This window comes from Acinonyx jubatus, chromosome B2 (assembly GCF_027475565.1).
Source record: "Acinonyx jubatus isolate Ajub_Pintada_27869175 chromosome B2, VMU_Ajub_asm_v1.0, whole genome shotgun sequence".
NCBI lineage: Eukaryota > Metazoa > Chordata > Mammalia > Carnivora > Felidae > Acinonyx > Acinonyx jubatus.
This window is the reverse complement of record NC_069385.1, coordinates 14,824,385-14,850,944: the sequence shown is the minus strand read 5'-3', so window position 1 is coordinate 14,850,944 and position 26,560 is coordinate 14,824,385. Positions and strand designations below refer to the sequence as shown.

General features: G+C 37.9%; 1 protein-coding gene across 18 annotated transcripts in view; it reads right to left on the bottom strand.

The window, feature by feature from the left end:
• Positions 1-26,560, bottom strand: part of SYNE1 (spectrin repeat containing nuclear envelope protein 1) — a 474,716-nt gene that overhangs the window by 255,507 nt on the left and 192,649 nt on the right. For all 18 annotated transcript variants that reach the window (XR_008298258.1, XM_053222078.1, XM_053222079.1 and 15 more), the window contains 13 exons: positions 25,260-25,410; positions 21,893-22,120; positions 21,393-21,491; positions 19,668-19,858; positions 19,137-19,260; positions 17,760-17,926; positions 15,627-15,780; positions 11,895-12,523; positions 8,562-8,741; positions 6,489-6,639; positions 5,728-5,886; positions 3,708-3,890; positions 832-933 (listed from right to left, as the gene is read on the bottom strand). Coding sequence is in view for 17 of the 18 variants with exons in the window: in XM_053222078.1 (XP_053078053.1) it covers positions 832-933; positions 3,708-3,890; positions 5,728-5,886; positions 6,489-6,639; positions 8,562-8,741; positions 11,895-12,523; positions 15,627-15,780; positions 17,760-17,926; positions 19,137-19,260; positions 19,668-19,858; positions 21,393-21,491; positions 21,893-22,120; positions 25,260-25,410 (2,518 nt within the window). In the remaining variant the exon portion in view is untranslated. The remainder of the gene's footprint in view (positions 1-831; positions 934-3,707; positions 3,891-5,727; positions 5,887-6,488; positions 6,640-8,561; positions 8,742-11,894; positions 12,524-15,626; positions 15,781-17,759; positions 17,927-19,136; positions 19,261-19,667; positions 19,859-21,392; positions 21,492-21,892; positions 22,121-25,259; positions 25,411-26,560) is intronic.

The following is a 26,560-nucleotide window of genomic DNA, read 5'->3' as shown; positions in this document are numbered from 1 at the left end:
TGCCTCAGGTGAAACTTCTAACATTCTGGTACATGTAGATCATCCACCCGTGATGCTAAGTGATGGACACGCAGTCTCAGGTCAGAGCGTAAGTATAGTCAAGCATGACAGACGGGTTAGCAAGAGGCAGTAAGTAAAGGACAAAGGCACAACAGGAAGAAGGAAAATGTAGAGGAAATCCCTGAGGGCAGAAACAAACGCTTAGGTTAAAGTAAGGCAGCGGAACACTTAGCCTGGAGCCTGTGGTGCTGGCTGCCGAGAGACTCCTCCCCCCATCCCCCCCCTACATGCTACCTGTTCCTACAGCTCCCTGGCTGAAGTAGCTCAGACTTCCTGGTCGACCCGGCCTGCCTCGTGCTCCCTGTGGATCTGTGCCGAACGCAGAGCCCTGAAATGAGGTTTGCGATGGCAATGTCTCCTAACCCAACGACTGGGTAACTGAATTAGAAGAATATCCACATTCGTAAATGTGGTTTCTGCTCCTGTCCAGACGTAAAATGGTCCATGAGGCAAGCTGGATGATACTACTCCTACAATGTAGTAAGGAAAAGGGTGCTAATCACTTCCAACACAAATATAATATGTATATCAGACATGTGTTATTAATACTAGCACAAGGAATTCTAAAGATGTTAATGTTTTAACCCCCATATATGGTAAGAGCCGTGTGTTTTCTTGGAATTATGATGATAATGAGAATATATATATTGTATATATATGACATATAAAATTTATTTATTGTTATTGTATTACATATCGATTATATTATAGATTATATTTGAGGTTGAGTCTAGTATACGGTAGTTATTACAAACCTGACTGAATACTTACCTGAAGGTCTGGTGGTGTTTCTGGATTTTTAGTTAATTCTTTAAGATCATTAACTTTGCAATGAAGTTCTTCCAATCTCAACGCTTTGTTTTTAACTTCAGACTGCGAAAATAAAAGACAAAGACGAAAAGCATAACTCGTCCAAACATTGACATATTACATTCAGCATTTAATAATTTCAAGAGTTAACTCTGACGTGATGTCCTAACTTCAAGCCAGGGTTAAAAAAAAAAAATCTCTGTTTCATTTTCTGAGTCTATCATTATTTACGAATGTGAAAAAATGCCATCATTAACTTTCTCTTCCAGTGTGAGGGAGTATGCAGAACTTTCTCCCCATCCCCTTTTACTGGAAAAAAAAAAAGCTCCTGGAAAAAATTAAACACTGACTAAAAAGTCTTGAGTCACTGGGGATTTTCAATAACTGTCATTTATTCATTAGCGTTAATATCACTGGCTACCACGGCAGAGAAATTCCTTTGAGGAAGGATCTCAAAGCACATACACATTGGGAGTGCCTAATTAACTGTGCACTATATGTAATACATAAGAAACATTCAAATAAAATTTTAAAATGTTTTTTTAAATAAAAGCCTTTTTTTATATTTTGCCTTTTTATTTTTAATTTATTTGCACCCACACTAACACACACAAAAAAAGAAAAAAAATGGGTCAAGAATCATTACTGAACAAATTAGATGCTTGTAAACGTAACTATTTATTTGGAGCCACAAAGGAACTTTTGATAAAGGATCCCTCTCAACTTCAATATGATGTTTTGGTGTTCAGGGGACACTAACAAACTTTCAGTCCAGAAAGCAATTTACTTACCCAGAAAGCAATCTGCTTACCCAGTAAGACATGATGAACTAATTGTCAGGCCCACTGGCTTCCTCCAGGAGCAGGCTGAACAATTAAAAGATCACACCTAGTCACTTACTCACTTTCTCTCCTGAATGGCAGCAGCAACTCACTATGAGGCGCTGGGCTGAGCCCACTTGACTGTATTCGTTGCCATACCACACAGCCAATCACATAAAAACCCACTTCTGTGAGTGACTGAAGCCGGACACGCTGAACGTGGGGCTGATGCCCACTGGCTTCCTGGATCCCAGAGGTCAGTAGTAGGAGTGTACTGTGTGCCAGTTACATAATTGGCTCCCCAAAAGAAGAAGACCCCGACTTGCAAAATTTACCCCCATTTTGAGCTACAACACGATGTCACCGCACGTGGGGTTGGAACATCCTACCACATGTCCCCCAAGCAGGTATAATAGGGACCCATAACTCAAGAGCCTAGATAAGAGTTGTGTGTAGAACAGAAATTAAGAGTTATAAGTTTTAAGTATTTACTAGCTTCATTTTAATATACGTATTTATATTAAATTTATGTATTATATAAATTATATATTATATAAATTTATATAATAAATTTAATATATATTCTATTAACTGTAAATTTATCTACAATTTATTTCTGTGATGGTTGTGTTTAACACTGGCTTGCGAAATTCTTTAAATTTTGATAATTTTTTTAAGAGCTGGTACAAGCCCTCTTCAGGCATACACTACTGTTTGAGCCGTAATGTTCATTTAACGTCAAAGGTAACATCTTAAGAGACTGTAGTATCCCTCTCCTGACTGCACTTGAAGTTGGGCTGATTTCCTCTACTTCTGTTTGCCCTTAGAAATAGGTGTTTGATTTAAGACTCTCCAGAAAGCTCTTTGCGTCAAGGCTAGATAGCCTAGGTATACAGTTGATTCACCTACATTTTTTCAGACTGCAGTCATTCATCATCTATCTGTCATGTTCCATCGGTGTGCCAGGCACAGTACCAACACCCAGGCATGCAATGGTGAATACCAGTCTGCCCTCATGGGGAGGAGTTGGCTATATGCTTTATGAAACAAGTTATCTTTTGTCACTATTTCCTCCGACCTTGCTTCATTGTTCATCCCTGCCTAATTACTACTGCACATTTCACATACATACTGTTATGTAAATAATGTAAATGCCATGAGGATAGGGGCTTTGTCTGTTTTACTGTTTATTCTCAGTGTCTAAAAGAGTGCCTGACATGCTTGTTAAGAATCTGGGGACACCTGGGTGGCTCCGTCAGTTGAGCATCAGACTTCAGCTCAGGTCATGATCTTGCAATTTGTGAGTTCGAGCCCCGCGTCGGGCTGTGTGCTGGCAGCTCGGAGCCTGGAGCCTGCTTTGGATTCTGTAACTCCCTCTCTCTCTCTCTGCCCCTCCCCTGCTTGTAGTCTGTCTCTCTCTCTCAAAAATAAACATTAAGAAAAAAAAAAAAGAATTTGATGAGTGAATAAGTAAATGAATGCAAGAATGGAAATAAAAAGTTTAAAATAAATTGGTGACTAGAGCTTTTTAAAAGGCCACTTTCTGGGGAAGCTTGTCACACTCCCATCTCCAGTTTTCTTCCGTTTCTAGAGGGGAAGTAGAAGAACCCAGCATCTACGGTAAGTGTTCAGCACATGGTAAGTACTCAGTAAACATCTTGTTTGAATGAAAAAAAATTCTAAATATGATTAAATTATAAACGCCTTCAATTTGGTTTTCCAGTAGGAAGGTGCCATAGTCTGAAATGAATGGAAAAATGGGAAAAAACATAGATTTTATGGGCTTTTACTTCTCTACCAATATTTTAAGTTTAGAGGCCCAACTAAGAAGTGATAAAAAAAAGTCTTATCCGTTGCCTAGTCAAGTCTCTAGTAAATAGCAAAAGATAGTTACGACTTTTGTAACATTCATATGCGTCTCTGAAAGAAAGAATGAACTTTTAAAAAAGGACACATTTTTCTTGTATTCTGGTCAATGAGCTCACAGGCTCACGTATGTAGATGTGGTCAATTTACCTCAAATTCTTTAAGGAATTCTTCTGCTCTGACGCTATTATTCAGGTTACTGATGCTTTCGGCCAACTGTGGAACAGAATTGTTTGACCATCCGTCGATCTCGTCTTTACTTGAAAGTACATCACCCCAAAGGGTCAGGCTTGCCCTCAGCCTATCCATGTTTTCCTCAATTTTCTCTGATACCTGGGACAGAAAACAGAAGCCATGTCACTATTAGTCTGAGGCTTTAAGATGCTCCCTGCCTCACCAAATTGCTAAATAATGTCAATGCTTCCTCAATCAAAAACTATATTCTCACTGAAAAACAAAGTTTTACAAAAATTATTATAAGGGAATTCATGCACTTGACTCAAATAAATGCTAACTATTACATAAATTGTTTCTGTCACTGGGAGAGTTGACTGAATTTCTGAGACATTTGATTTTCATTTGTAAGTTGGGAAACTAAGAACAGGATTATTGGAGTCAATAATAATATAACATTCTCTAGGATAAGGGTCCATCTAGGGCAGTATAATACTTATTTTTGAAAGGAACACAATAAGCACTTTTATTTGTAATGCTGAAGTATAAAAGTGGACATAAATTAGACTTCAACATATTTATAGAATAAATAAATATGTAGGACAACAACCAACTTTGTACAACCAACTTTGTCTAAAGTTAAGCACTATTGCTTAATACTCTTCCTGTAGTAAGAATGTTTTTTAACATTTTTTTAATGTCTATTTATTTTTGAAAGAGAGAGCCTCCAGGCTCTAAGTTGTCAGCACAGAGCCCGACACGGGGCTCAAACTCACAAACTGTGAGATCATGACCTGAGATGAAGTCTGACACTTAACTGACAGAGCCACCCAGGTGCCCTAGGCAGGTTTGTTTTTTTTTTTAAGTTTATTCATTTTGAGAGAGAGAGAGAGAGAGCAGGGGAGGGGCAGAGAGAGAGAAAATCACAAGCAGGCTCTGCACTGCCAGTACAGAGCCCAATGTGCAGCTCGAACTCAGGATCTGTGAAATCATGACCTGAGCCGAAATCCAGTCAGATGCTTAACTGACTGAGCCACCCAGGCACACCAAGGATGTTTTGTTTGTTTGTTTGTTTATTATTTTTTTTAATTTTTTTTAATGTTTATTTATTTTTGAGACAGAGAGACAGAGCATGAACAGGGGAGGAGCAGAGAGAGAGGGAGACACAGAATCTGAAATGGGCTCCAGGCTCTGAGCTGTCAGCACAGAGCCTGACGCGGGGCTCGAACTCACGAACCGTGAGATCATGATCTGAGCCGAAGTCGGACGCTTAACCGACTGAGCCCCCCAGGCGCCCCTGTTTTGTTTTTTTTTAAAGTGGAGGCAAGTAAGGTTTCCTGCAGTTCTCTAATTATTTGATTATAGTACACAATTATCAATATCTAACTTTAGTAATATAGTTTAAGTAATTTAATCAATAGTAAGGCATTGTCGGTTAACAGAAAGGCAACAGAATCACAGGATTTTTGAGCTGGAAGTTAACGTAAAACATGTATGGATTGAGATGTAGAGTTCCAGAGAGATCAAGTTGTTCACTAGTCACACAACTAGTAAATGACAGAGCAAGAACAAATACCCAAGGATGTGAACTACAAGTCTGATTTATACAATGCAAATATAGTCTTAGTACTCTAAGTGATTATACATTATAGTTTAATATTCTGTAGGACATTTATAAATTATTCTTCAATTTTTATCCATAATCTCAGAGTTTTGAGGGGAAAAAAACCATTCAGAGTTATAAATTTGTTGTGATTGAAGCTACCAAGTTAAATTATAGAAAACTGCCACTGAATATTAACAAAATAAATCAAATAACCTTTTTTTTACTAATTCTAAACTTTATGTGAATATTGTTTTTCTTAAAAATGTCATTTTGCCTGTAGCATTAAAAGCTAAAGATGAAATTCATATCCCCGAATAATCCTTTACCCCCAAATATGACAGACAAATATGAATATTTAAAGTGTTCATACAATCCAGGTGACTATCTTACATCCAGCCATCTGTCCACAGTGCTCTCCATGTCTGTTTTCACGAGGTTGAAATCACTACTGTGAATTTTTTTCAGCTCAGATAATAACTGTTTTCCTTTACTTGTAAAGTTATCCAATTCTTTCTGTTTATTACACATTTCGTTCTTGACACTTTCATGCTGTGGACATAAATGTTTCTTTAATTAATAAAATAATCAGCGATAAGTCAGGTGTTCAAAACCATTTGCCTCTGAGAAATTTATTTCATGGTTTGACCTTATGCGGAAACATCAGTGATATGAATGAACTATATATCTTTTTGAATGGCTAGAATCCTAGGATATCAGTATTCCTAAAACAAAACAAAACAAAACAAAACAAAACAAACAAGTTGAGTTTGTCAGCATGAATGTTCTACCTCTATATGTACTGACAAGAGTTTTGTAGAGAATTCATTATAAGTGAAAATAAGACCTACTAAGTCTACTAAAATAAATATATTTTTAAAAAAACTTATATAGATATCTTTTGTTTAAAGTTTATTTACTTTGAGAGAGAGTGGAGGAGGGGCAGAGTCTGAGATGGGGAGAGAGAGAGAGAGAGAGAGAGAGAGAGAGAGAGAGAGAGAGACCCAAGCAGGCTCTGCACTGCCAGCAGGGTCAATGCAGGGCTCGAACTCACCAAACCCCAAGAACATGACCTGAGCTAAGATCAAGAGCCGGACACTTAACCGACTGAGCCACCCAAGCACCCCTAAGATAAATAGATTTTGAATTATTACCTTGGATAAAGCCCATTTAAGATCCTCCTGATCTTTTATAGTAGTTCTGGTTGCAAGCACATTGTTGGCATTTTCTAGGACTTTAGAAACAACTGACTTCAGGTTCTGATAGTCTCTCATTAAGTCAATAAGTCCACAGCATTGACCCTGGCTATAACAATTAAAGAAAAGATATCATTTATTATGATGTATGAAAGGGAAGGATTCTCTATGATTGGACTTGATATGTAACCACACACATGTATTCTTAGATGGCTGCTGGAATCAAGAGGAAACCATATTTCTACCCATTGAGGTCAAAGGAGTGCTGATCAAGCCAACTCAACTCTAATGGCCAAATTGTTTCAGTGAATGAAGAATGCACACAGTCATTTAAACAAATATGTGACCTCAATGACAAGAAAAAATATGTTCTTGACAACTAAAACTTATGTAGATACCAACAATCTTTGTTTTCTTAAAATTTTTTTTGTTGTTTAATTGCATCATAGTGGTGTGTATTAAGAGGAAGCAAACAAAAAAAATAAAACAAAACCCCCACACCAAACAAACAAAATAACACTGCTTAATAAGTAAAATACACATGAGGATGTTGTTTTCCATTTCAATGACATAAATTTTCATTGAATTTGAATCCTTTTAAAATTGTGAAAAGAAGAAGATAGTTTTTGTTTATAAGTATAAAATGTTTCTGAGCAGGCAATTCTACATGTAGGAATTTTTCCAAAGACAAAGATGTACACTACGATTGAGGTAAAATTATATTCTTTACATCATTATTTATAATAGGAGAAAAAAATAGAAATAACCCAAATGTTAAAAATAGGCTATTAATTTTTTTAAGCTTATTTATTTTTGACAGAGAGAAAGAGAGAGAGAGCATGAGCTAGAGAGGGGCAGAGAGAGAGGGAGACACAGAATCTGAAGCAGGCTCCAGGCTCTGAGCCATCAGCACAGAGCCTGATGCGGGGCTCTAACTCACAAATTGTGAGATCATGACCTGGGCCAAAGTTGGATGCCTAACTGACTGAGCCACCCAGGTGCCCCCAAAATAGGCTATTAATTGAATAAACTCTAATATATTCTTATAATTGAATACTGTGCAATCTCTAACAAATCACAATTTAAGAGAATATTCAATAATATGGAATAAAATTTTACAACACAGTTAACTTTCTAAAAGCTTATGTTAATAATCTATAATATACAACAAAAAAACTTATGTACACAAAAAAATTGAACATGAATGTTTATAGATGCTTTTTGATAGTCATTAAACTGTAAAGAGTCCAAATATCCATCAACTGGTGAATGAATAAGTTGTGGTACACCTATTAAATCGAGTATTATTCAGCTATAAAAAAGAATAGATGTTATTAATACACATAACAATGTACATTATGCTAAGCAAAAGAAGGTATTTAGTCAAGTGCAGTAAAAACTTAGGCACATGCACCCAATTGACTATGAATGTTTATAGATGCTTTATTTACAATCATTCAAACTGGAAAAAATCCATTTGTATGTGATTCTGAGAAAAATAATACTACAGAGACATAAAACTGATCAACAGCTGCCAGGGACTAGACATGGGGGACGGGTTGATCACAATGAGACATAGGAGGATTTTTTCAGGTGGTGGAATGATTATACAAGAGTTGATCATAGTAATACTTACACAGTATGTGTGTAATCATAAACTGAATGTGTGTTAAACTCATACAAGGGCATACACTTAACAGGATGAAATTTATTATACGTATATCATACCTTAATTATAAACAAGGAAAACAAAACAAAAAAAGAAAATCAGAGGTTAAGACTCTCACAGTAGCCCTTTGTAATTGTTGACAACTCCTGCTTTTAAGCGCTACGTTTCACCTACCATTGTTATTTCAAGACATCTTCCTCAATAAAGTTTTGTAGGACTAAATTTTTAACGTATGAGAGACACAGAATACCTAAGGTGGCAAAAGATACTCAACTCGATCACACCAACGCAAATCAACAGACAACAGCCCAATGCCACAAAATAGAAAGTTGAAAACAACAACTGAGAGGATTTTTACTTACTTTTCATGAATTAGTTTTTTGGTATCATCCCAGGTGACCTCTAAGCGGTTTATCTCCCTGTCGACCTCAGATGCAAAGGCCACATCTTTCTGAGCAATTTGTTTAGCTTTGTCTTTCAACCAACATAGTTCATGCTCATGAGAATTCAATTCATCCTCTAACTGATTAAAGACTCTCAGCCTGTGAATCAAAATGTTATTATATTATTAACTTATTAAAGTTAAGAACTAATATTTCTTCTCCATAAAGCACAGCTATAGCTATCTGGAAAAACTTTTTTTTTTTAATTTTTTAATGTGTATTTATTTTTGAGAGAGAGCGCACGTGCACGATCGCGCGTGAGGATGCGAGTGGGGGAGGGGCTGAGAGAGGGAGACACAGAATCCAAAGCAGGCTCCAGGCTCTGAGCTGTCAGCACAGAGCCCGATGTGGGGCTCAAACCCACGAGGCATGAGATCATGACCTGAGCTGAAGTTGGACGCTTAACAGACTGAGCCTCCCAGGAGCCCCAGATATTGAGAAAAACTTTTAACACAGCAATTAAATTAAGGTACCTCAACTGAGAATGATGCCTTTTAAACTTAAATTTGCAGAATTCATACTCTACCTTAGGAAACATTTAAAGTCATTTTCGCTATTCATCATCAACTTTCTATTAAGTCTGTATTCTCTTTCTATTTTGCTTTCACAGTATAAGACTTGAAAGACTAGGGCTGGACTTGTAGGTAAAGTAGGTGAGTCCTTACCATAAGGTCTTTGGTAAAAAGTCCTCTGTGCCCTGAGGTCCAATTCATGTAAAATAATAATATTTAAGAAAACAGTTGTTTCCTTTCAAATAAAAATAGCTTTATTTTTTGTCCCTAATATATTACTCTTTGAGCACTTGTAAAATGTGGCCATGTAGAGGCAGCCATGGACTCATAGATTCTTGCATTTTGGTGTAGTGCTGTAGAGTTGATAAAGTGAGTGCACGTGCACTATTCCATTTAATTCCCCAAATGAAGTGGTTAAGAGCAGGCATTATCATTATCTGCACCTTACAAGAAGACAGGGGATTTGCCCAAGGTTGCACAGTGAAGCGGAAGTATGGTTGGAGCTTAATAAATCCATCAATTCAGTGCAACATTTTCTATAATATCTGTGTGATTTTGGTGAGTTCAGTGTTAGAGGTATTGACATGGCTCTTGAGCCCAATCCTGGCCTTCTTCTCCAGCAATTTTAGGATCGCCTGTCTGTCTAACCTAATTAGGCCAGGGAGAGCCATTCTGCCCTGCAGCACCAACCCGATTGCTGACTCCCTGGGTGAGCTCTTTGTTCTTTTGCTGTACTTGGCTCCTCATTTTGTCTTTCCTCTGGAGGCTATTATTCCATCTCACATTGTATTCCTTTTTGTAAGTTTGTTGTTACACTAGTCAGCTTATTGCTCACAAGGCATGTTAGCCTCAAGAGCCATTATTATCTAACTGTAAGCCTTTACTAAATGTTTGATTCCAGTTAAAAGGAAGCACATCACAATGGTCTTGGCAAGATCGACACAATCCTTATCGATTATGGACACCTTGGTATGAACACATTTCAGCTGTTTCTCTGCCCCCTGAAAAAAGTGGAAGAGAAATGACCCTGAGAACATAGTGGGGAAAAAGGTCTATTAAGAAGGAAAAATAAGGGGCACGTAGGTGGCTCAGTCAGTTAAGCGTCTGACTTTGGCTGAGGTCATGATCTCACAGTTCGTGGGTTTGAGCCCCACGTCGTGCTCTGTGCTGACAGCTCAGGGCCTGGAGCCTGCTTTGGATTCTGTGTCTCCCTCTGTCTCTGCCCCTTCCCCACTCATGCTCTGTCTCTGTCTCTCTCAAAAATGAATAAATGTTAAAAAAAAACAAAAAAACTTTTAAGAAGGAACAATAACATGAGGGCACCTGGGTGGCTCAGTCGGTTAAGCCTCTGACTCCTGATTTCGGCTCAGGTCATGATCTCACAGTTTAGGAGATCAAGCCCCACGTCAGGCTCTGTACTAACAGCGAGAGGCCAGCTTGGGATTCTCTCCCTCTCTCTCTCTCTGCCCCTCCCCTGTTCATGCTGTCTTGCTCTCTCTCTCTCTCTCTCTCTCTCTGAAAGTAAATGAGTAAACATTAAAAAAAGAAGAAGAAGAAATAAGATTGAGATGAAGGTTATAGTATTAGAGGAAAAAATTTCTTTCAAAATTACGGTAGAAAAATACCCCCTGATCCCTTCGGTTCTCTATTAAACTCACCTGACAAAACCCCACCTTAGCTTAAGCCCACTTCTCTGCCTTCTCCATACCTCTGAGCAGTCAAAAGCAGTTGGTGAAAACTGCTCTGCCAAGCTGACTGGTTTCACTTTAAGTGAAGGAATGCAAATCTCAAACCTTACCAAGCTTCCAGAGACATCATTTCCATGTCCTACTGAAGAACCACTTTATACCATTTTCTTTCCGCCAATATCCTGCCCCTCACTCTCAGCTAATGAGCTTGCTCCAGTCTTTCTGAGGGGCTGGCTGCCACCAGGAAGAATTCCCTCAGATTTTTACCACCAGAACTACAAAGCGACTCGGATCGTCTGCCTTCATTTGTACTACAGCAGACGAGGCCCTTCTCACAGCTAAACGTTGTTTAAAAATAGATAACATGGGGCGCCTGGGTGGCTCAGTCGGTTAAGTGTCTGGCCTCGACCCAAGTTATGATCTCACGGCTTGTGAGCTCAAGCCCTGCTTTGGGCTCTGCTCTCAGCACAGTCTGCTTTGCATCCTCTATCCCCCGCTGTCTCTCTGCTCCCTCCCTGCTCACTCTCTCAAAAATAATAAAAAAAATTTTTGTAAATAAAAAAAATAAAAATAGATAACATAATCTGTATAGTCTGTTATAAATAAGATCTTAGAGTGGCTTACACAGACACAGCCCTTAGGAAAATCCTTAAGGAAACCAAAGAAATTTTAGTACTTCTTTTTTTTTTTTAATTATTTTTAAATGTTTATTTATTTTTGAGAGAGAGGGAGACAGAGTGCCAGTGGGGAGAGGGGCAGGCAGAGAGAGAGAGGGAGGCACAGAATCCGAAGCAGGCTCCAGGCTCTGAGCTGTCAGCATAGAGCACAAGCCCTGAGATCATGACCTGAACCGAACTCGGACGCCTAACCGACTGCGCCACCCAGGCGCCCCTAAATTTTAGTACTTCTTAAGTTCAAATCAGTCATTAATTTTACCCTCAGAATATTAAAAGAAGTCGCTAAATACGATCCTGTTAAAGTGTTGCACGAGAGTTAATTCTAGAGCAAAGAAAGAATAGACTGCACAGCTGGCCCCGGCGGTTTCTTCCTACCTCTGCTGAAGAGCTTGACGCGTAGGCTCTTTCAGCCTCTCTTTGTCTGTCCTTTCTTCGATGTCCTCGATGCTTTTCAGCAACTCCTCTTTCTGGTCTTGGAATGCTTTTTTCAATGCTGCCAGGGCATCTGCTTCACTCTGCTTAGTTCCCAGAAGGTTCTGGATCCTCTCTAACTCAAAACAGAGGTGATCAGCTGTACTTCTGCAGGAAGTCCTTTGCTCGGAACTTCCACTTTTAAGATGGTACTGGGCTTTGGCGAGAATGCCGTCAAGACTGACGGCCGTAGATTCTAATGTTTTGGCATCCTGAATCGCACGATTTAGGTCCTTTTTTAATAAATCAGTCTGTTTCTTATTCATACTGTCGGTGGTTTCCACCGTGTGCCTCAGCCGGTGGAGAACCCCTGACAGAGAGGCGTGGTGCTGTAGGAATTCAGCCAACTGGGACAGGGCAAGCTGCCGCCTTCCCACCACCTGGCTGGCCTCCTCAAACAGCTGGAAGCAGTCCTCAGCCTTGCCCTGCAGGAGGTGGAGGTCCTCAGCTCGACCCAGAGCCCCCAGCTTCGCCAGGTGATCCCGCAGCCTCTGCAAGTCTCCCATTTTGCTCTCTGCTTCCGCTTCGTGGTCCTGGAAGGGAAGAGAGGGGTATTGGTGGCTCAGATACCCTGTGGCTAGTGACACGGACGTATTCAGGAATGGGGGCGCCTGGGTGGCTCAGGCGTTTAGCATCCCACTCTTGATTTCGGCTCAGGTCACAATCTCACAGTTTGTGAGTTCGAGCCCGGCCTCAGGCTCTGTGCTTATCAGCATGGCGCCCTCTGGGGATTCTCTCTCTCCCTCTCTCTGCCCCTACCCTGCTGGTGCTGTCTCTCTCTCAAAAATAAATATATAAACTTAAAAAAAAACAATGAACAAAGACACATTTTAAATGCAACGGATGGTGTAAGATTTAAAGGTCATCTATAGCGAATCTTTCAGAGACGTTGTTAAAATTTCCCATTTTCTCGTCTATATGTTTCACGTGAAACACAACTCTGGTTTGAAACTAATTTGTTCCGTGGAAAAGACTGTCATCATGCACAGAAATAGTAAAAGGAAATTTTATATAAATACATACATATATATGCATAATTTGGAAGATTTAAAATATATATGTATATACATAGTTCTAGTATATATAATATATAAATACTATATTATAGTATATATAATACTATTTTATATTTATAGTCAAAAAACAAATCACCGGCCCATAACGGAGTCACTTATGGTAGGTCATGTCACCAAACTGGCATTTCATACTTAACCCAACTGCAGTTTCAGACCCCTCCAGAAATATAGTGTTAACTTGTCAGTCAGGAGTTTTCTGGCCATGAGGTAATCTGTCGCAAGGGTCCTCTCCTCCCTCCTCCCCCATCCAAGGAAGATGAGGTAATCTACAAGATAAGACCCCAGCTCAACCCCTAAGGGAAAGTGACCTTGCCTGAAAGGATCTTTTCTTTTCTTTTGCTAAGAACTTCCTTGTCCCACTTTCCTTCCTGGGAAAACCTTCCATTTTGTACAACCCCTCTGAGCTCCTTCCTATTTGCTGGACGGGATACTGCCTGATTCACAAATTATTTAATAAAGCCAGTTAGATCTTCAGATTTACTCAGTTAAATTTTTGTTTTTTAACAATTCTCTCCCTTGCTCTCTCTCTCATGTATATATACATATATATGTATATATATATATATATATATATATATATAAAATAACAATACTAAATATATATACTATATATAAAATATATTGTAGTCTGAAAATTTTAATACACACACACACACACACACACACACACACACACTAAAGCTAATTCTAACAGAGTTGTAGGAAAGAATAATAGGAATAGATTAGCCTCTTGTCAGAGGCACTGGGTGAAGCAGATGAAAATACACAGGTTTTAGCTCCCTCCTTTACAGAAATGAATATGAACTCCATGAGACTTGCTCACAATAAATCGTGTTTGAAATCTCTTAGAGCATTGCTAACAATCTCAGCATGGCTCCCATTAAAGAGAAATTACTATCTTAATCTTGACCACAATGGCCTTAATATTCTCCTCAGCTTGACTATTACACTTTAGAAAGCTTCTTTGAGCCTTGACTTAGGAGAATTTACAAATTCATTCTCTGCCCTTTTGAGATAGAAATCTTTTTAAAAGTTTCTGTACAGTTACAACCCAAGAATGTTTCTCAGGAACATGGGAGACATCCTTTCCAAACCAACACACTGAGTTAACAAATGCTTGATGGTTTTACCCTAAGGAAACTCTGGTTGATGTGACTGATTTATGAGCTTGTTTTGTTGTAGAAGCTGAGTGACCACAGATGAGCAAAGACTAGAGCAAGCTGGGAAGAATCCTTGCAGTTGTGCAGAAGGGACCAAAAGTGATATAGAGTAACCTCTATGATGATATACCCCTCGATCTCCCCCAGCTGGTCATGCTCACACCGCCATCTAATGAACATGTGTCCCATGAAAGACACAATTCCTGAATGCACAGCTCAGAAAGGAGAATACCTCCCTTTTCCCCTATATCCACCTTAACTCCTTATCCTTAAATGCACCCAACCCCAACCCTCTGGGGAGACAAATCCGAGCCAGCCTCTTATCTCTGTGCTTGGCAATAAATCTTTCCCTCTGCAAAAGCCCAGTGCTATGGTATTTGGTTTTCTGTTGCATGACGGCAAATGAACTCTTTTCAGTTTGGTAACACTTTTGAAATATAATCATGAAGGAAGATAGTGCCCCCATCTCCCTGTCTCTTTCTAGGGTAGGAGCCCAACTTCAGTGGGCATCTTGCTCTAAGTGATAAAACTACTTGAGGTCATAACGATATGAGCAAGTACTATTCCTCTGGGGAAATCCAATTAGCAAAGCTGGCACAAAGGGAGCATTCAATAAATATTAAATGTTTTATCATTAAATATTGTTATAAGTTTATTATGTAGCTTATCTCCAACTACCCCAATACTTGATCAATATCTGATTTTTTAAATATTTTTTTATGCCAGGATAGATATTATACATAATTTATAAATAAGGAAAATAAATCGTGAATTTTATATAACTTTCAAGCTAAAGAGTAATTCAGAAAAACTGTATCATTAAAGCATTGGAATTCACTATTAGTATGATAGGGAAAGAAGTCGGATGTTCAACCAACTGAGCCACTCAGGTGCCCCTAGTCTCGGCCATTCACTTTTGAACGCCTCTTCTCTGCAAAGAGAGCTTTCATACTATTCTTGCTTTCTGATCTTAAACTCTAATAAGCTTGTGCCTGCTGCTCATTTTATTCTGTGTCCACCTCTTCATTCTTCGAAGCACCGAGACAAGGAACCCTGGGTCTTAAGGTAAAAAATCCTGCAACATTTGTTTTCAACATTGGAACAAAACAAACCAAGAAGTTTAAAAATGAACATTCTTGTCCCTTTACCCTAGAAATCATTTTTCGAAGTAAGTGTCTTAAGGTGATTGCCTATTTTATCGAAGTGGTTTTATCTGCTTAATTGATCTGCATAACACATTGCCTGGACCCATATGCTCAATTATTAAAACATTTGCATATGAATGCAAGGTTAACTTGCTGTCAAATGGTTGGATATTTTAAAAAAATAGTGCTTTTCTTTATAATTCAAGGATTCTCTTTTATGAATAAATTCTTTGATCTTAAAAGAATGCACTTTACCTTGTGCCTAGCAAATGCTGCCTGATGGTCTGTTATGCTTATCTCCGAAGTAGTTTGTAATTCACTGAGAAATAGCTTAATCCAGACAGAAAAGGAAAGCAGCAGTTCATCAAATTGCTGGTGTTCAGAGACCACAGACTGAAGAAAATTAATCCTATGTAGAGAAAGGTGTTAAAAGTTAAAACGTCCTGCAGATGAACAGAAAAAGACAATGACGTATTTTTGCAGTAAGTTTAAATGAGGGCAAAAGTGATGTGGTCATACATACAATGACAAATCAAGACCCTACAATTCGCTCTCTAGGTAACAGCCAGGAATGGTTTTAATGTAACCAGAACATTATCTGCCAAGCTTAAACATGGAGGCAATTTCCTGTAGCACCTAGGAAGGTGAACTCCAAAACCAAAACTGTGGTCTATGAGGGACCCACATAGTCAACTTCTCTGACCTCATCTGATACAGCCCTGCACCACACTGCGACTGCCTCAGTGGAGGAATACCATGTGAGGCAAAATTCTAATTACCATTTTTTTCCTGCACACAAACAGCTCGGGCAAAACAATACAAACATGAGCAACCCTTCCTGTTTCGATATATTTCAACCAGTTTGATCATTTGCTCTAAATGTAAGACTGAAATTTTGGACTGAGACTCATCAGAAATGCTAATTTTTGAGCACTTTGAGGTTCTTTTTTTCTTTTTTAAAAATTTTAATTCTAGGGGCACCTTGGTGGCTCAGTCCCTTAAGCGTCTGACTCTTGATTTGGGCTCAGTCACGATCTCACGGTTTGTGAGTTTGATCCCCACATCGGGCTCTGTGCTAATCCCTTTGGATCCTTTGTCTCCCTCTCTCTCTGCCCCTCCCTCATTAGCACTCTCACACTCTCTGTCAAAAATAAATAATAAAACATTTAAATAAATAAATAAATAAACAAATTTTAATTCCACTATAGTTAACATACAGGGTTATATTAGTTTCAGGTGTACAATATAGTGAGTCAACAACTCTATACATTATCCAGTGCTCATCGCAATAAGTGCTCTTAATCCCCTTCACCTATTTCACCCATTCCCCCACGCACCTTCCCTCTGGTAACCATCAGTTTGTTCTCTATAATTAAGAATCTGTTTCTTAACTTTGTCTCTTTTTTTTTTCTTTGCTCATTTGTTTTGTTTCTTAAATTCCACATATAAGTGAAGTCATATGGTATCTGTCTTTCTCTGACTGACTTATTTTGCTTAGCATATACTGTCTAGATCCATCCATGTTGTTGCAAATGGTAAGATTTCATTCTTTTTCGTGGCTGAGTAATATTCCATTGTATACATACCACGTCTTCTTTGTCTATTCATGTATCAATGGACACTTGGGCTGCTTCCATAATTTGGCTGTTGTAAATAATGCTGCTGTAAACATAGGGATGCGTATATCTTTTCAAATGTGTTTTTGTATTCTTTGGGTAAATACTCAATAGTGGAATTACTAGATCACATGGTAATTCTATTTTTAATTTTTTCGAGGAACCTCCATGCTGTTTTCCACAGTGACTGCACCAGTTTGCATTTCCACAACAGTGCATGAGGGTTTCTTTTTCTCCACATCCTCGTCAACACTTGTGTTTTGGATTTTAGTCATTCTGACAGATGTCATGTGATAGTCTCATTGTGGTTTTGATTTGCATTTCTCTGATGACAAGTGATGTTTAGCATCTTTTCATGTATCTGTTGGCCGCCTCCACGTCTTCGGAGAAACGTCTGTTCATGTCATCTGCTCATTTTTTAATTGGATTATTTGTTTTTTGGATGTTGAGTGGTATCAGTTCTTATTAAGTTCTTTACATATTGATATATTTTGTTTGTAAGTTCTTTATATATTTTGTATACTAACCCTTTATTGGGTATGTCATTTGCAAATATCTTCTCCCATTCAGTAGGTTGTCTTTTAGTTTTGTTGACTATTTCCTTTGCTGGAGCACTTTTATTTTTTAAATGATAAAGTAATTTTTCCCCCATCTATACTACCTGAATAGCTTGGTTAAGTAAAAGCAAACAAAACTCTGTTTTCTTACCTTATATGCTAACCATTTTTTAAAAAGAATGATATAATTTATTTTTTTTTTTAGAAAACCCAACCTTTTGCTAATTATCTGTGGCAAATCTCTCCATCTCTCATCCAACTGCTCCAAATGTAGTTTCATCATTTTCACATCATCTTTGGAGGCCACTGAAAATAGTGATTCCTTCAATTGCAAAAGGTTGCTATAGACTGAGGCCTGGGATACAAGTTCGTTTTGCAGTGCCTGAAAGAAACAGAAAACATTGTAGATCTCATCCCAGCATGATCAACTAAGAAGGACCATGTGACACAGGTGGTTGTTGTCCAAAGGCTTTGCAAAACAGAAGTCATTGGGACCAGGCCTAAAGAGAGTTTTTATTACCCGATTGAGAATGAATTTGCTTAACCTTTAATGAAACATTTAAAATGATACTAAGTCCTGAATTCGTTTTCTGAAGTCTGAGTTCTATTGAGTTAGGCAACTTTCTTTCTGCAGAATTGCTTTCAAGATGAAGAAACGGAGGAGGTCAAGTGAATCAAAGAAAAGCTATTGCTAAAGAGAAACAATGCATTTCTAACAATAATAGAGATGGAATTCTGGGTACCAGGAACATGGTCTCCCTCTTCCTTTAGAGACTATATTTCCCAAACTGGGAAACTTTAAGGCTCTTCATTTTGTTTTCATGCCACAGAATGACTTATTTTTAATCAGGCAACGAATCTCTGAGGTGCTGTGAGGGGTGCATAAAAATTGTGGTTCCCATCTAATACGAGATGGAAGATAAACACTCGTAACATGGCGTTGAGTGGGATTATAATGTAGCGTGGCACATAGCAGATGCCTATCACCATGCTTTTTCCCCTCCTGAATGAGGCCAATGTGTGTGATACAAGCAAACGTGCTACAGGTTTCAGAGGAAGGAGTACATAGCCTGTGGATGGCAGGAAAGATCATAAAGCAGAACTGGGACCTAGGCTGAGCAGGACAAAACACACACAGCCAGACTGTGTGGATGTACAAGGAATGTTAGAGCACAGTGTGAGGCAGTTTGGCAGATACTGTGCCCGGATGCAGGGATCTCAGAGCCTTCAGCCCCCTCCTGGTCCCCTAACCCACATAGCACTTACGTTCTGTGTAGAGATGTGTAGGAATAGTTTTATATGGCCAGATATCTTTGTGGCATTTTTAAGAAAAAGAGCTGTGACTTCCCTTCTTAGAACACCTTATGGTGTATTTTTTAAAAAATAAGAACTTGTTTTTCATTGTGGACTGATGATTGCTCTCTAACCTCAGGGCAGGAAACAGTCACTGGGACTGACTTCTCCTTCTGAGGAGCAACTCTTTGGGCGATTCATGAACAATGTCAGTGTACAATAAAACAGAAAGGCAGCAGGACCAAGAGTGTGGGAAACCCTCAAAGTCAAGGAAAGAGAAAATGTGAACATAAACTTGCCTGTATTGATTGAAGTTCACTCTCTACTTTGACTCTGTCTGCAGAAATGTCCATTTCTGGAGAACTGGCTATTGCCTCACACCGCTCTAACCAGGTTAAAAAGGTTGACAATTCTTTCTCTAGCCTAAAGAAAGCAGAGGTGAGAAACGAATTAATCCAAGATTATCACGCCAGAAAACTAAACCTTTCCAAAGTTGCAGGGTCCAACACTAACCATTACAAATAATACAATGTTGGTTACATTATTCCTAGATATGAAGGCAAAATAAGAATAAAAAGCCCATTCCCTTCACGTTCATATATGTATTTGTACACACGTTTCTATCTGTGTAATACGAAGGTACATATATATCCTCTCCACTCTCAGGGATCTTCATCATCTAACAAAGACCAAGATGTTCCCATATTAGACACATGAGTTGATGTGTTTTACAACTGGGGTGACTGTTTCCCAACAGCTGGTCCAGAATTTCCTACCTACGAGTGGCAGTTGAAATCCATGCTGCCAACTCGGGAAGGAAAGTGGCTCACCTCTGCCAGTGGGCCAGCAGGTTCTCCAGCACAGCCTGCCTCTTCTTGGCCCGACTCCGTGTCTCCTCGTACCTCTGCTGCAGGGCCGCGGCCTCTTGAACGGAGGAGGTGCCTCTGTTAGCCACCTTCTGGGCGCTGGCTGAGACTGTGGTCACTGCACTGTTCAGCGCCTCCAGGGCCTGGCAGAGATCCTGACATGAGGCAAAAGGAAAGCAAAGGAAGCACAACATCAAGAAATGAGGCTTACGTCTTTCTTTGAGACCCGTCACCACCCCAAATTTTCCCTAAGTGATGATAACCAGCAATGTAATAAAAATGACTCTGTCCATGATCTTCAGCAAGACATTGTCAGTGACTTACTTCATGCATATAGGAGTCAAAAATGAAAATGGAAAGGTTTTTCCCCAAATAAGAATTTATTGCTGTATATCTGAATAATTTCAACTTTCCCTTAACGATGCAGATAATTTGTGAAAATTATTATTCATTTTATGCCAAATACATATTTTAAAACACGCTCTGTTTAATTTGTAAGAACTATATATAACATGCAATCATCTCTATCAAAAATATATGGGGAGTGATATAGCTGACATGTTTGCTAACAGGAGTGATAATAACGGTGCCTCAATGTTATGTACATTTCATATAAACGCATTTAATCTTCATAAGAATCTTAAGAGTTGTGTTCTTTCAATATTCTCATTGTACAGATCATAAATGATGACAGAAAAAAAAATAATCTGCTTTAAGAAGTCTAAATGTTAGAAAAAAATAGAATATTATCGTCTCTGGTACTCAGTTATTGACTTAGTTAACTATTTTTTTTAATGTTTATTTATTTATTGAGAGACGGAGAAAGACAGAGTGTGAACGGTGGAGGGGCAGAGACAGAGAGGGAGAGAGACAATTCTAAGCAGGCTCCATGCTGTCAACACAGAGTCTGACGTGGGGCTTAAACTCGAAAACCATGAGATCATGACCTGAGCTGAAACCAAGAGCCGGCTGCTGAACCAACTGAGCCACCCAGGTGCCCTAAAAAAAATGCATTCTTATTTTAAGTATTCAAATGATATAAATTCCACTCCCCTTTGCAGGTATTCCTTTGTCAACTGTTTCTTTCTATCACTGTAGCCCCTGCCCTAGGCACATTATATGTGTGCATCCACGCACATATATAGGGACAACATGTATATATATATTAATTAACACATTTCTTTTTAGCTTTTTTTCATGCCTGATTCTCCCCCTCTGCTCCTTCCCCTAAATTTTACCAAAGGCATCTGTCTGTTCCTTTGCAGAACACCTCACAGTAGTTACTAGTTCAGGCACCAGACCAAAAAAACTAGTCATCAGTGGAAGATTAGTGAGAACATATTCTTTGCACATCTGGGTGTAGTGAGTTAGAATCTAAAATCTTCTATGCACATGCAGTTTTTTTTATGCACATTTAATTTTTTATAATGCCTGCAAGAAGTAACAGAATTTACTAAAGCTATAATCAGAAAAAGTTACATGTCTTAATTATGAGAAATACATTGTAAATGAATACTCCTTTCATATGAATTTTTTAATAAAGATTTACTTGCGTACTTCTATTTCCTGTGTTACGTGAAGTATGTTTGATCTGTATCGTTCCCCAAGTAACATAAAAATCCTTTCAATTTTAACTGTCATAAAAATATTTACTATGTTTTCAAGCAGGAATTATCAGATTCCTCTTACCATATGTTCTTGGAGAATTTTGTATGTTTCTGTGGCTGAAGAACATATTTTAATTGGATCAGCAAGTTTATCTTCAAATTCAGACACAGACTTCTGGATCTAAAACATTAGTGAAATACAAAAATAATGGTGGGGAAAATGCATGTCAAAGAAGAAAAAGTTATTGAGGAAGCAGCATGCCTATCTTTCTGGATAACTTTCAATATAATGATACTATATATAGATATATTTTTTAAAAAATCTAAAATCAATGTGCCCCACTGTTTGAAAGGAATAGATAAGCTTTAATGCCTAATCTGAACACAATGTATAATTATATTTTTATATTACCTCAACAAAGGAACCCCGTGAATATTTAAAAAGTTGGTCATCATTGACAACTTGGTAAATGATTGGCAAATTGTATCTTCCCTTAGTCTACTCTTTCTGGACTATGTATTGCATTTCATTATAAATGCAATAGGCAATAGTAACTTTGGCACGCACAGACCCATTCTTACCTTTCTCAGATTCTCTTCAAACTTTTGCTGCTGAGATAAATGTCCCAGGATTGTTCCTTCCAAACACTGCGCATGCTCTCGGAGTTCTTCCCAGTACCTTCTTATTTGTGTCAACTTGGCTTTGATGCGAGCAGATTCTCCAGTGGTGACAAACTGAGCGAAAGACTGAGCTGCTTCTTCTAGCTCTGTAATGCAGCCGATCTTGCTTTCTATTTCCTGAATTATGACCTAATATTTAAAACAAGAAAAATGACAACGTAGGCTGAGCAAGCTTGTCTTCCTGAAATAATAGATTATCTGCACAGAGAGAAAATTAGGAGAGATTTTCTTAGCTGACATTTCAACATACTTGGGCTATTAGAGAGCAACTATGAACAAACATCATGTTTCCTGACCTTATTTGGGGAGGAGAGATGTGTAGGGTGTCTGAAAAATACAAACTGACAGTGGTCGTGCTCACTGCATAGAGAATAAAGGGAAATACCTACTCCTGTTGCAGTGAAGTGAGCAGAGAGATGTCCCTGTGTTTCTTTTTTTTTTTTTTTTATTTTTGTAGTTCATGTCTTACTGAAAACTAGAAGTCTCTCTAAAGGTACAGAGAATTCCCGCTTATCCTGTGAGTTATGCCTTGTAACCAGTGGATCTGGGGAGCATTGTGTTCCAATAACTCATAGAAATGCTAGTATTGACATTCACTCAATTTCCCTCTAACTTGGTATTTCCTCTAACTAAGTATTTCATATTTTCCCAAGGCAAAAGCTTTTCTGATTCCACTCTTACCTAAAACCAGCCTTTTCAAATTTATCATCTAGTCTTTATGCCAGTGGTTTCCAAATTTGGAATATATTAGGATCACCTGGCCCCCATCCACAGGAACTCAGACTCAGCAGGTCTAAGGTGAGGCCTAGACTTTGCATTTCTTACAAATACCCAGGCGCTGCTGCTCCTACTGATGCGGGCTCCACTCTGAACCACTGCTTTACCCATTAGCTGTGGCCTCTACAGTGAAGCACCTAGACTATAATTCCCATTTGGAGCGGGACGATCCTTTATGTATTCGCTAACACGTGAAAAGCACTGATGGCCACTAAGGATGTGGGTGCGGGAAGGAGATATGTCTATCATATACATATAGGCTTATTTATGCGTAAGAGAATGAACATGATTCCTCTGAGAAAAAGAGCTAAATCTTCCAATCAAATAAAGCCAAAACTTCAGGCAAGTCTCAGTTTCAAGTAAGTTAAATGGAGAATACAACTACCCTAGGAAAAAAAAAAAATGTGTGACTTATGTCTATGTGAGACAACAGTCAGAAATAACTTGCCTAGATGAGACAATCAGGAATAATTTACATCAGATTAGTGCCAGGTGCTCATCACTTATTTATTTTTATTTTTCATATGCATAACTACAGCAGTCTCTCTAATAGAGATTTGTTATTTGAACATGAACACAACCTTTCTTTGTTTTGCTGTTTTTCAAGGTGATATGTTGTAGAAAAATTACTCATAAATTCAACAAATATGTATTTACATCCCCTAGGTGCCAAAAAGGGTTTTGGGTGTCTCAGTGAAGCAATCTTCATTAAGACCGAAGTTCTTAGATTTTAGAGTAATACGTGTCAGCAACAAATTCATAAATGCAAACTATGTAATCATACTGTTGGATTCTAATCCAAAAAGGGTAGATGGAAGATGGACCCAGTGTATCTTTTGTAAATTATCAACTAAGAATAGGAAAATCAGTCAATTTAGAATAGCATGTAATGAAACATAAAAGTGGGCTTCTAGATAAATATCCTTGTGACAATGCAAATACTTTATAAAGTTTAACCCTAAGGTTGTTTTCAAGTGAAATGCTATGACAAGTGTTACCTTATTTCTAATATTTCCTATATCATCTTTGGTTTGGAAACAGAAGTGAACCTATTAGCCTAAATCCACAGTACTAATGTATTCCACACCATCTTTGCTTATTTCTAGCAAAAACTTTTTTCTATTATTCATATTCATTTGATACATTTTAGACAGTTTCCAAAATGCCATATTGGAATATTAAAATGTCTTTTTAATCTAACGACATGGAAATCTACAATTAAATGTTTATATATTTAAAAATAAAATGTGTAATCATTTTATTTCCCAAAGAGTAAAGAGGTGATGACATTTGATCGTTGATATAGTTCAGAAGTCCTGGAAATGAATTAAGGTTGAAATAACAATAAAATGAATTATGGCAAGAATAAACAAATTAAAAAGGGTATGTCAAAAATTTTTGAAAGAAAATTTTTGATAAAACTATTTAAATGTGCTATTCTTTGTTTTCTCAGGATGTAGTGAAAGGGTTAAATGATAACTTTTAAAAACAGCGTTAGAGATTAAACATATTTCATGAATACTTCTTAGTGGATTGGCATCTATTTTCCCTAGTATACCACCACACAAGACATTAACAGATTTCATACACCAGATTCCACATAGCCTTGAGTGCAAAAGATGTGTGATAAACCAGGATAATCTGCACGGTAATGTAAGCTTAGCTAAGCACCATCGCACCCTTCCGCAGCGCACACGGGAATGACTTGTTCTGAGCCACACTGTGAAATACCTTGGTATTTATATTACTATTTTTAATTGAATGAAATGACAGTGGTTTTCCCCTTCCAAAAACATGAGATTAGATAGAAAAAGAAGTGGCTGCATTTTGTAAGTGTGTCGTGTAAAAAATGTATCAAAGACAGAGAATTCACGTCTTTCAGTCCTTTTCTTCTTAAACTATTTGAATGAAGTGAATAATGACAGTCTATGCACATGGTTATTTTACAGCTGGGAGAGCTAAAGTATCAGGGCATCTCAGTTTGTGCCCAAAGGCCTTCATACATGAAAGCATTAGAGCAGTAGAGTCTGATTGTTTCACCTACAGAGAAAGTCATTTCTCCTCCTTGTGGTTTGGGAGGGTAATTGCCACTAATACTTGAGCTAGACATTTGGAACAATACTTACAAAGTACAGTTGTAAATGATGAATACATTTCATGTTGTATAAGTGAATCCACAGAACACTCCAGTGGGGTTAATTCAAAATCAAGGAAAAGAATAATGTAACCATAAAAACATTTTAATGATATTGCACACAATGTTGACTTTGAATGCATAAGTCAGAAAATAGTAATACATAATTCCAACTATAAAGTGTTGCCCAGTATCATTCAAGACCTCTTAGCTCATCATTTTGTGTGAATTGAATTTTAATAGAGTCACATAGCAATGAGAGATTTGTCGTGGGGCCAACTAGCATTTGATGAAATGTAAGAAAGGAGTTCTTAAAAGCTAGACATGGATTATAAACGTAACGTGTGATCAGGTCACCTTAATCTGGTTGATTTGCATGTCCATGGCAGATGATGAAGTTTCCAAGGCATTGAGTTCTTTTTCTTTCTCAGTTATCCAGACGGACAGGGTCTCAAAATTATTGCCAAAATGATCCCACTTGTTTTTCACCATTTCCATGGTTTTAATACTAAAATTAACCAAATTAAGTAAAGAAAATGCAGTATTTTAATAGAAAACAACAATACACTTTCCTTTAAATTACCAGATGAAAAGAGAGTGAAGACACTTGTGACCATGTCCAAGTTGAAACTATCGGAACAGGAAAAAAAATGCACATTCGACCCGAGTACTGAGTCCTCATGTCTTCCTATCTATCTCCTCTGAGAATGAGCATTTAACGAGGTAGTATCTACACTATGTTATGAAAGGAACTGTGCTTCGAACAAAATATTGCTGGGTCCAAAGGGGTTTGAATCCAGGTATAATCTAGGTAAACTCTACACATGACCAGTAGCTGCCAGGACTTTCAAGAAGCCGCCCACATAGATTTCACTGCACAGAGCCTTTTAGCAGTCTGGATTTTGTGGACAAGCTCCTTTTGCTCTTAGAGTAGAGATCTGCAGGGATGCTCTATACTCAAAGATCTTTATAAAATGCATCTTTATGAATCAAGATAGAGCTTTTAATCTGAATCCCATGCTGCCTTGCAGGAACTGTTTTATCACTAGAGTTAAACCTGCAATTTATAATCTATAATGATTTGTAGCTATTCTTAGATGTTTGTACAGTCTTGATTCCAAAAGACTCTTATACATTCTTGTACATGAGCACCCTAACTGCTTTTAGAAAATTTGGGCTTTATTTCTTATAAATCTAGTGAACAAAATTTCAACTATAGATATTCAGTTTGTATTAGCTATGCGTATATAATCATGTGATTATGGCTTTTAGTTTAGAAAAAAGACTAAGAAACTAACAGTGTATCATTAAACGGATAAGTCCTTGGGTTAAAAAAAAAAACTGAAAGAATTTCCCTGTTTACCAAAAGGCACTTGAAGACACCAAGAAGAATGCAATGGCATCATTGAATGTCAAATTAAATAATATTGCAGTCTCAAATGTATACCCTGGATGTGCCTAATGCTCTCATCAGTACAGGTAATGCAAACTAAGTTATGTTGCAAGTTGTCATATGAGACAGATTCAAATGGGCATTTCTAATAAAAGTAGCTTCTTTTCTAACAAACTCTAAGTTTCATTTTTTTCCATAACTTGGTGGATAGTATTTAAAATAAAGTTCTCAAAGTTTTAAGTCCTAATTTCCTTTAGACTATTTA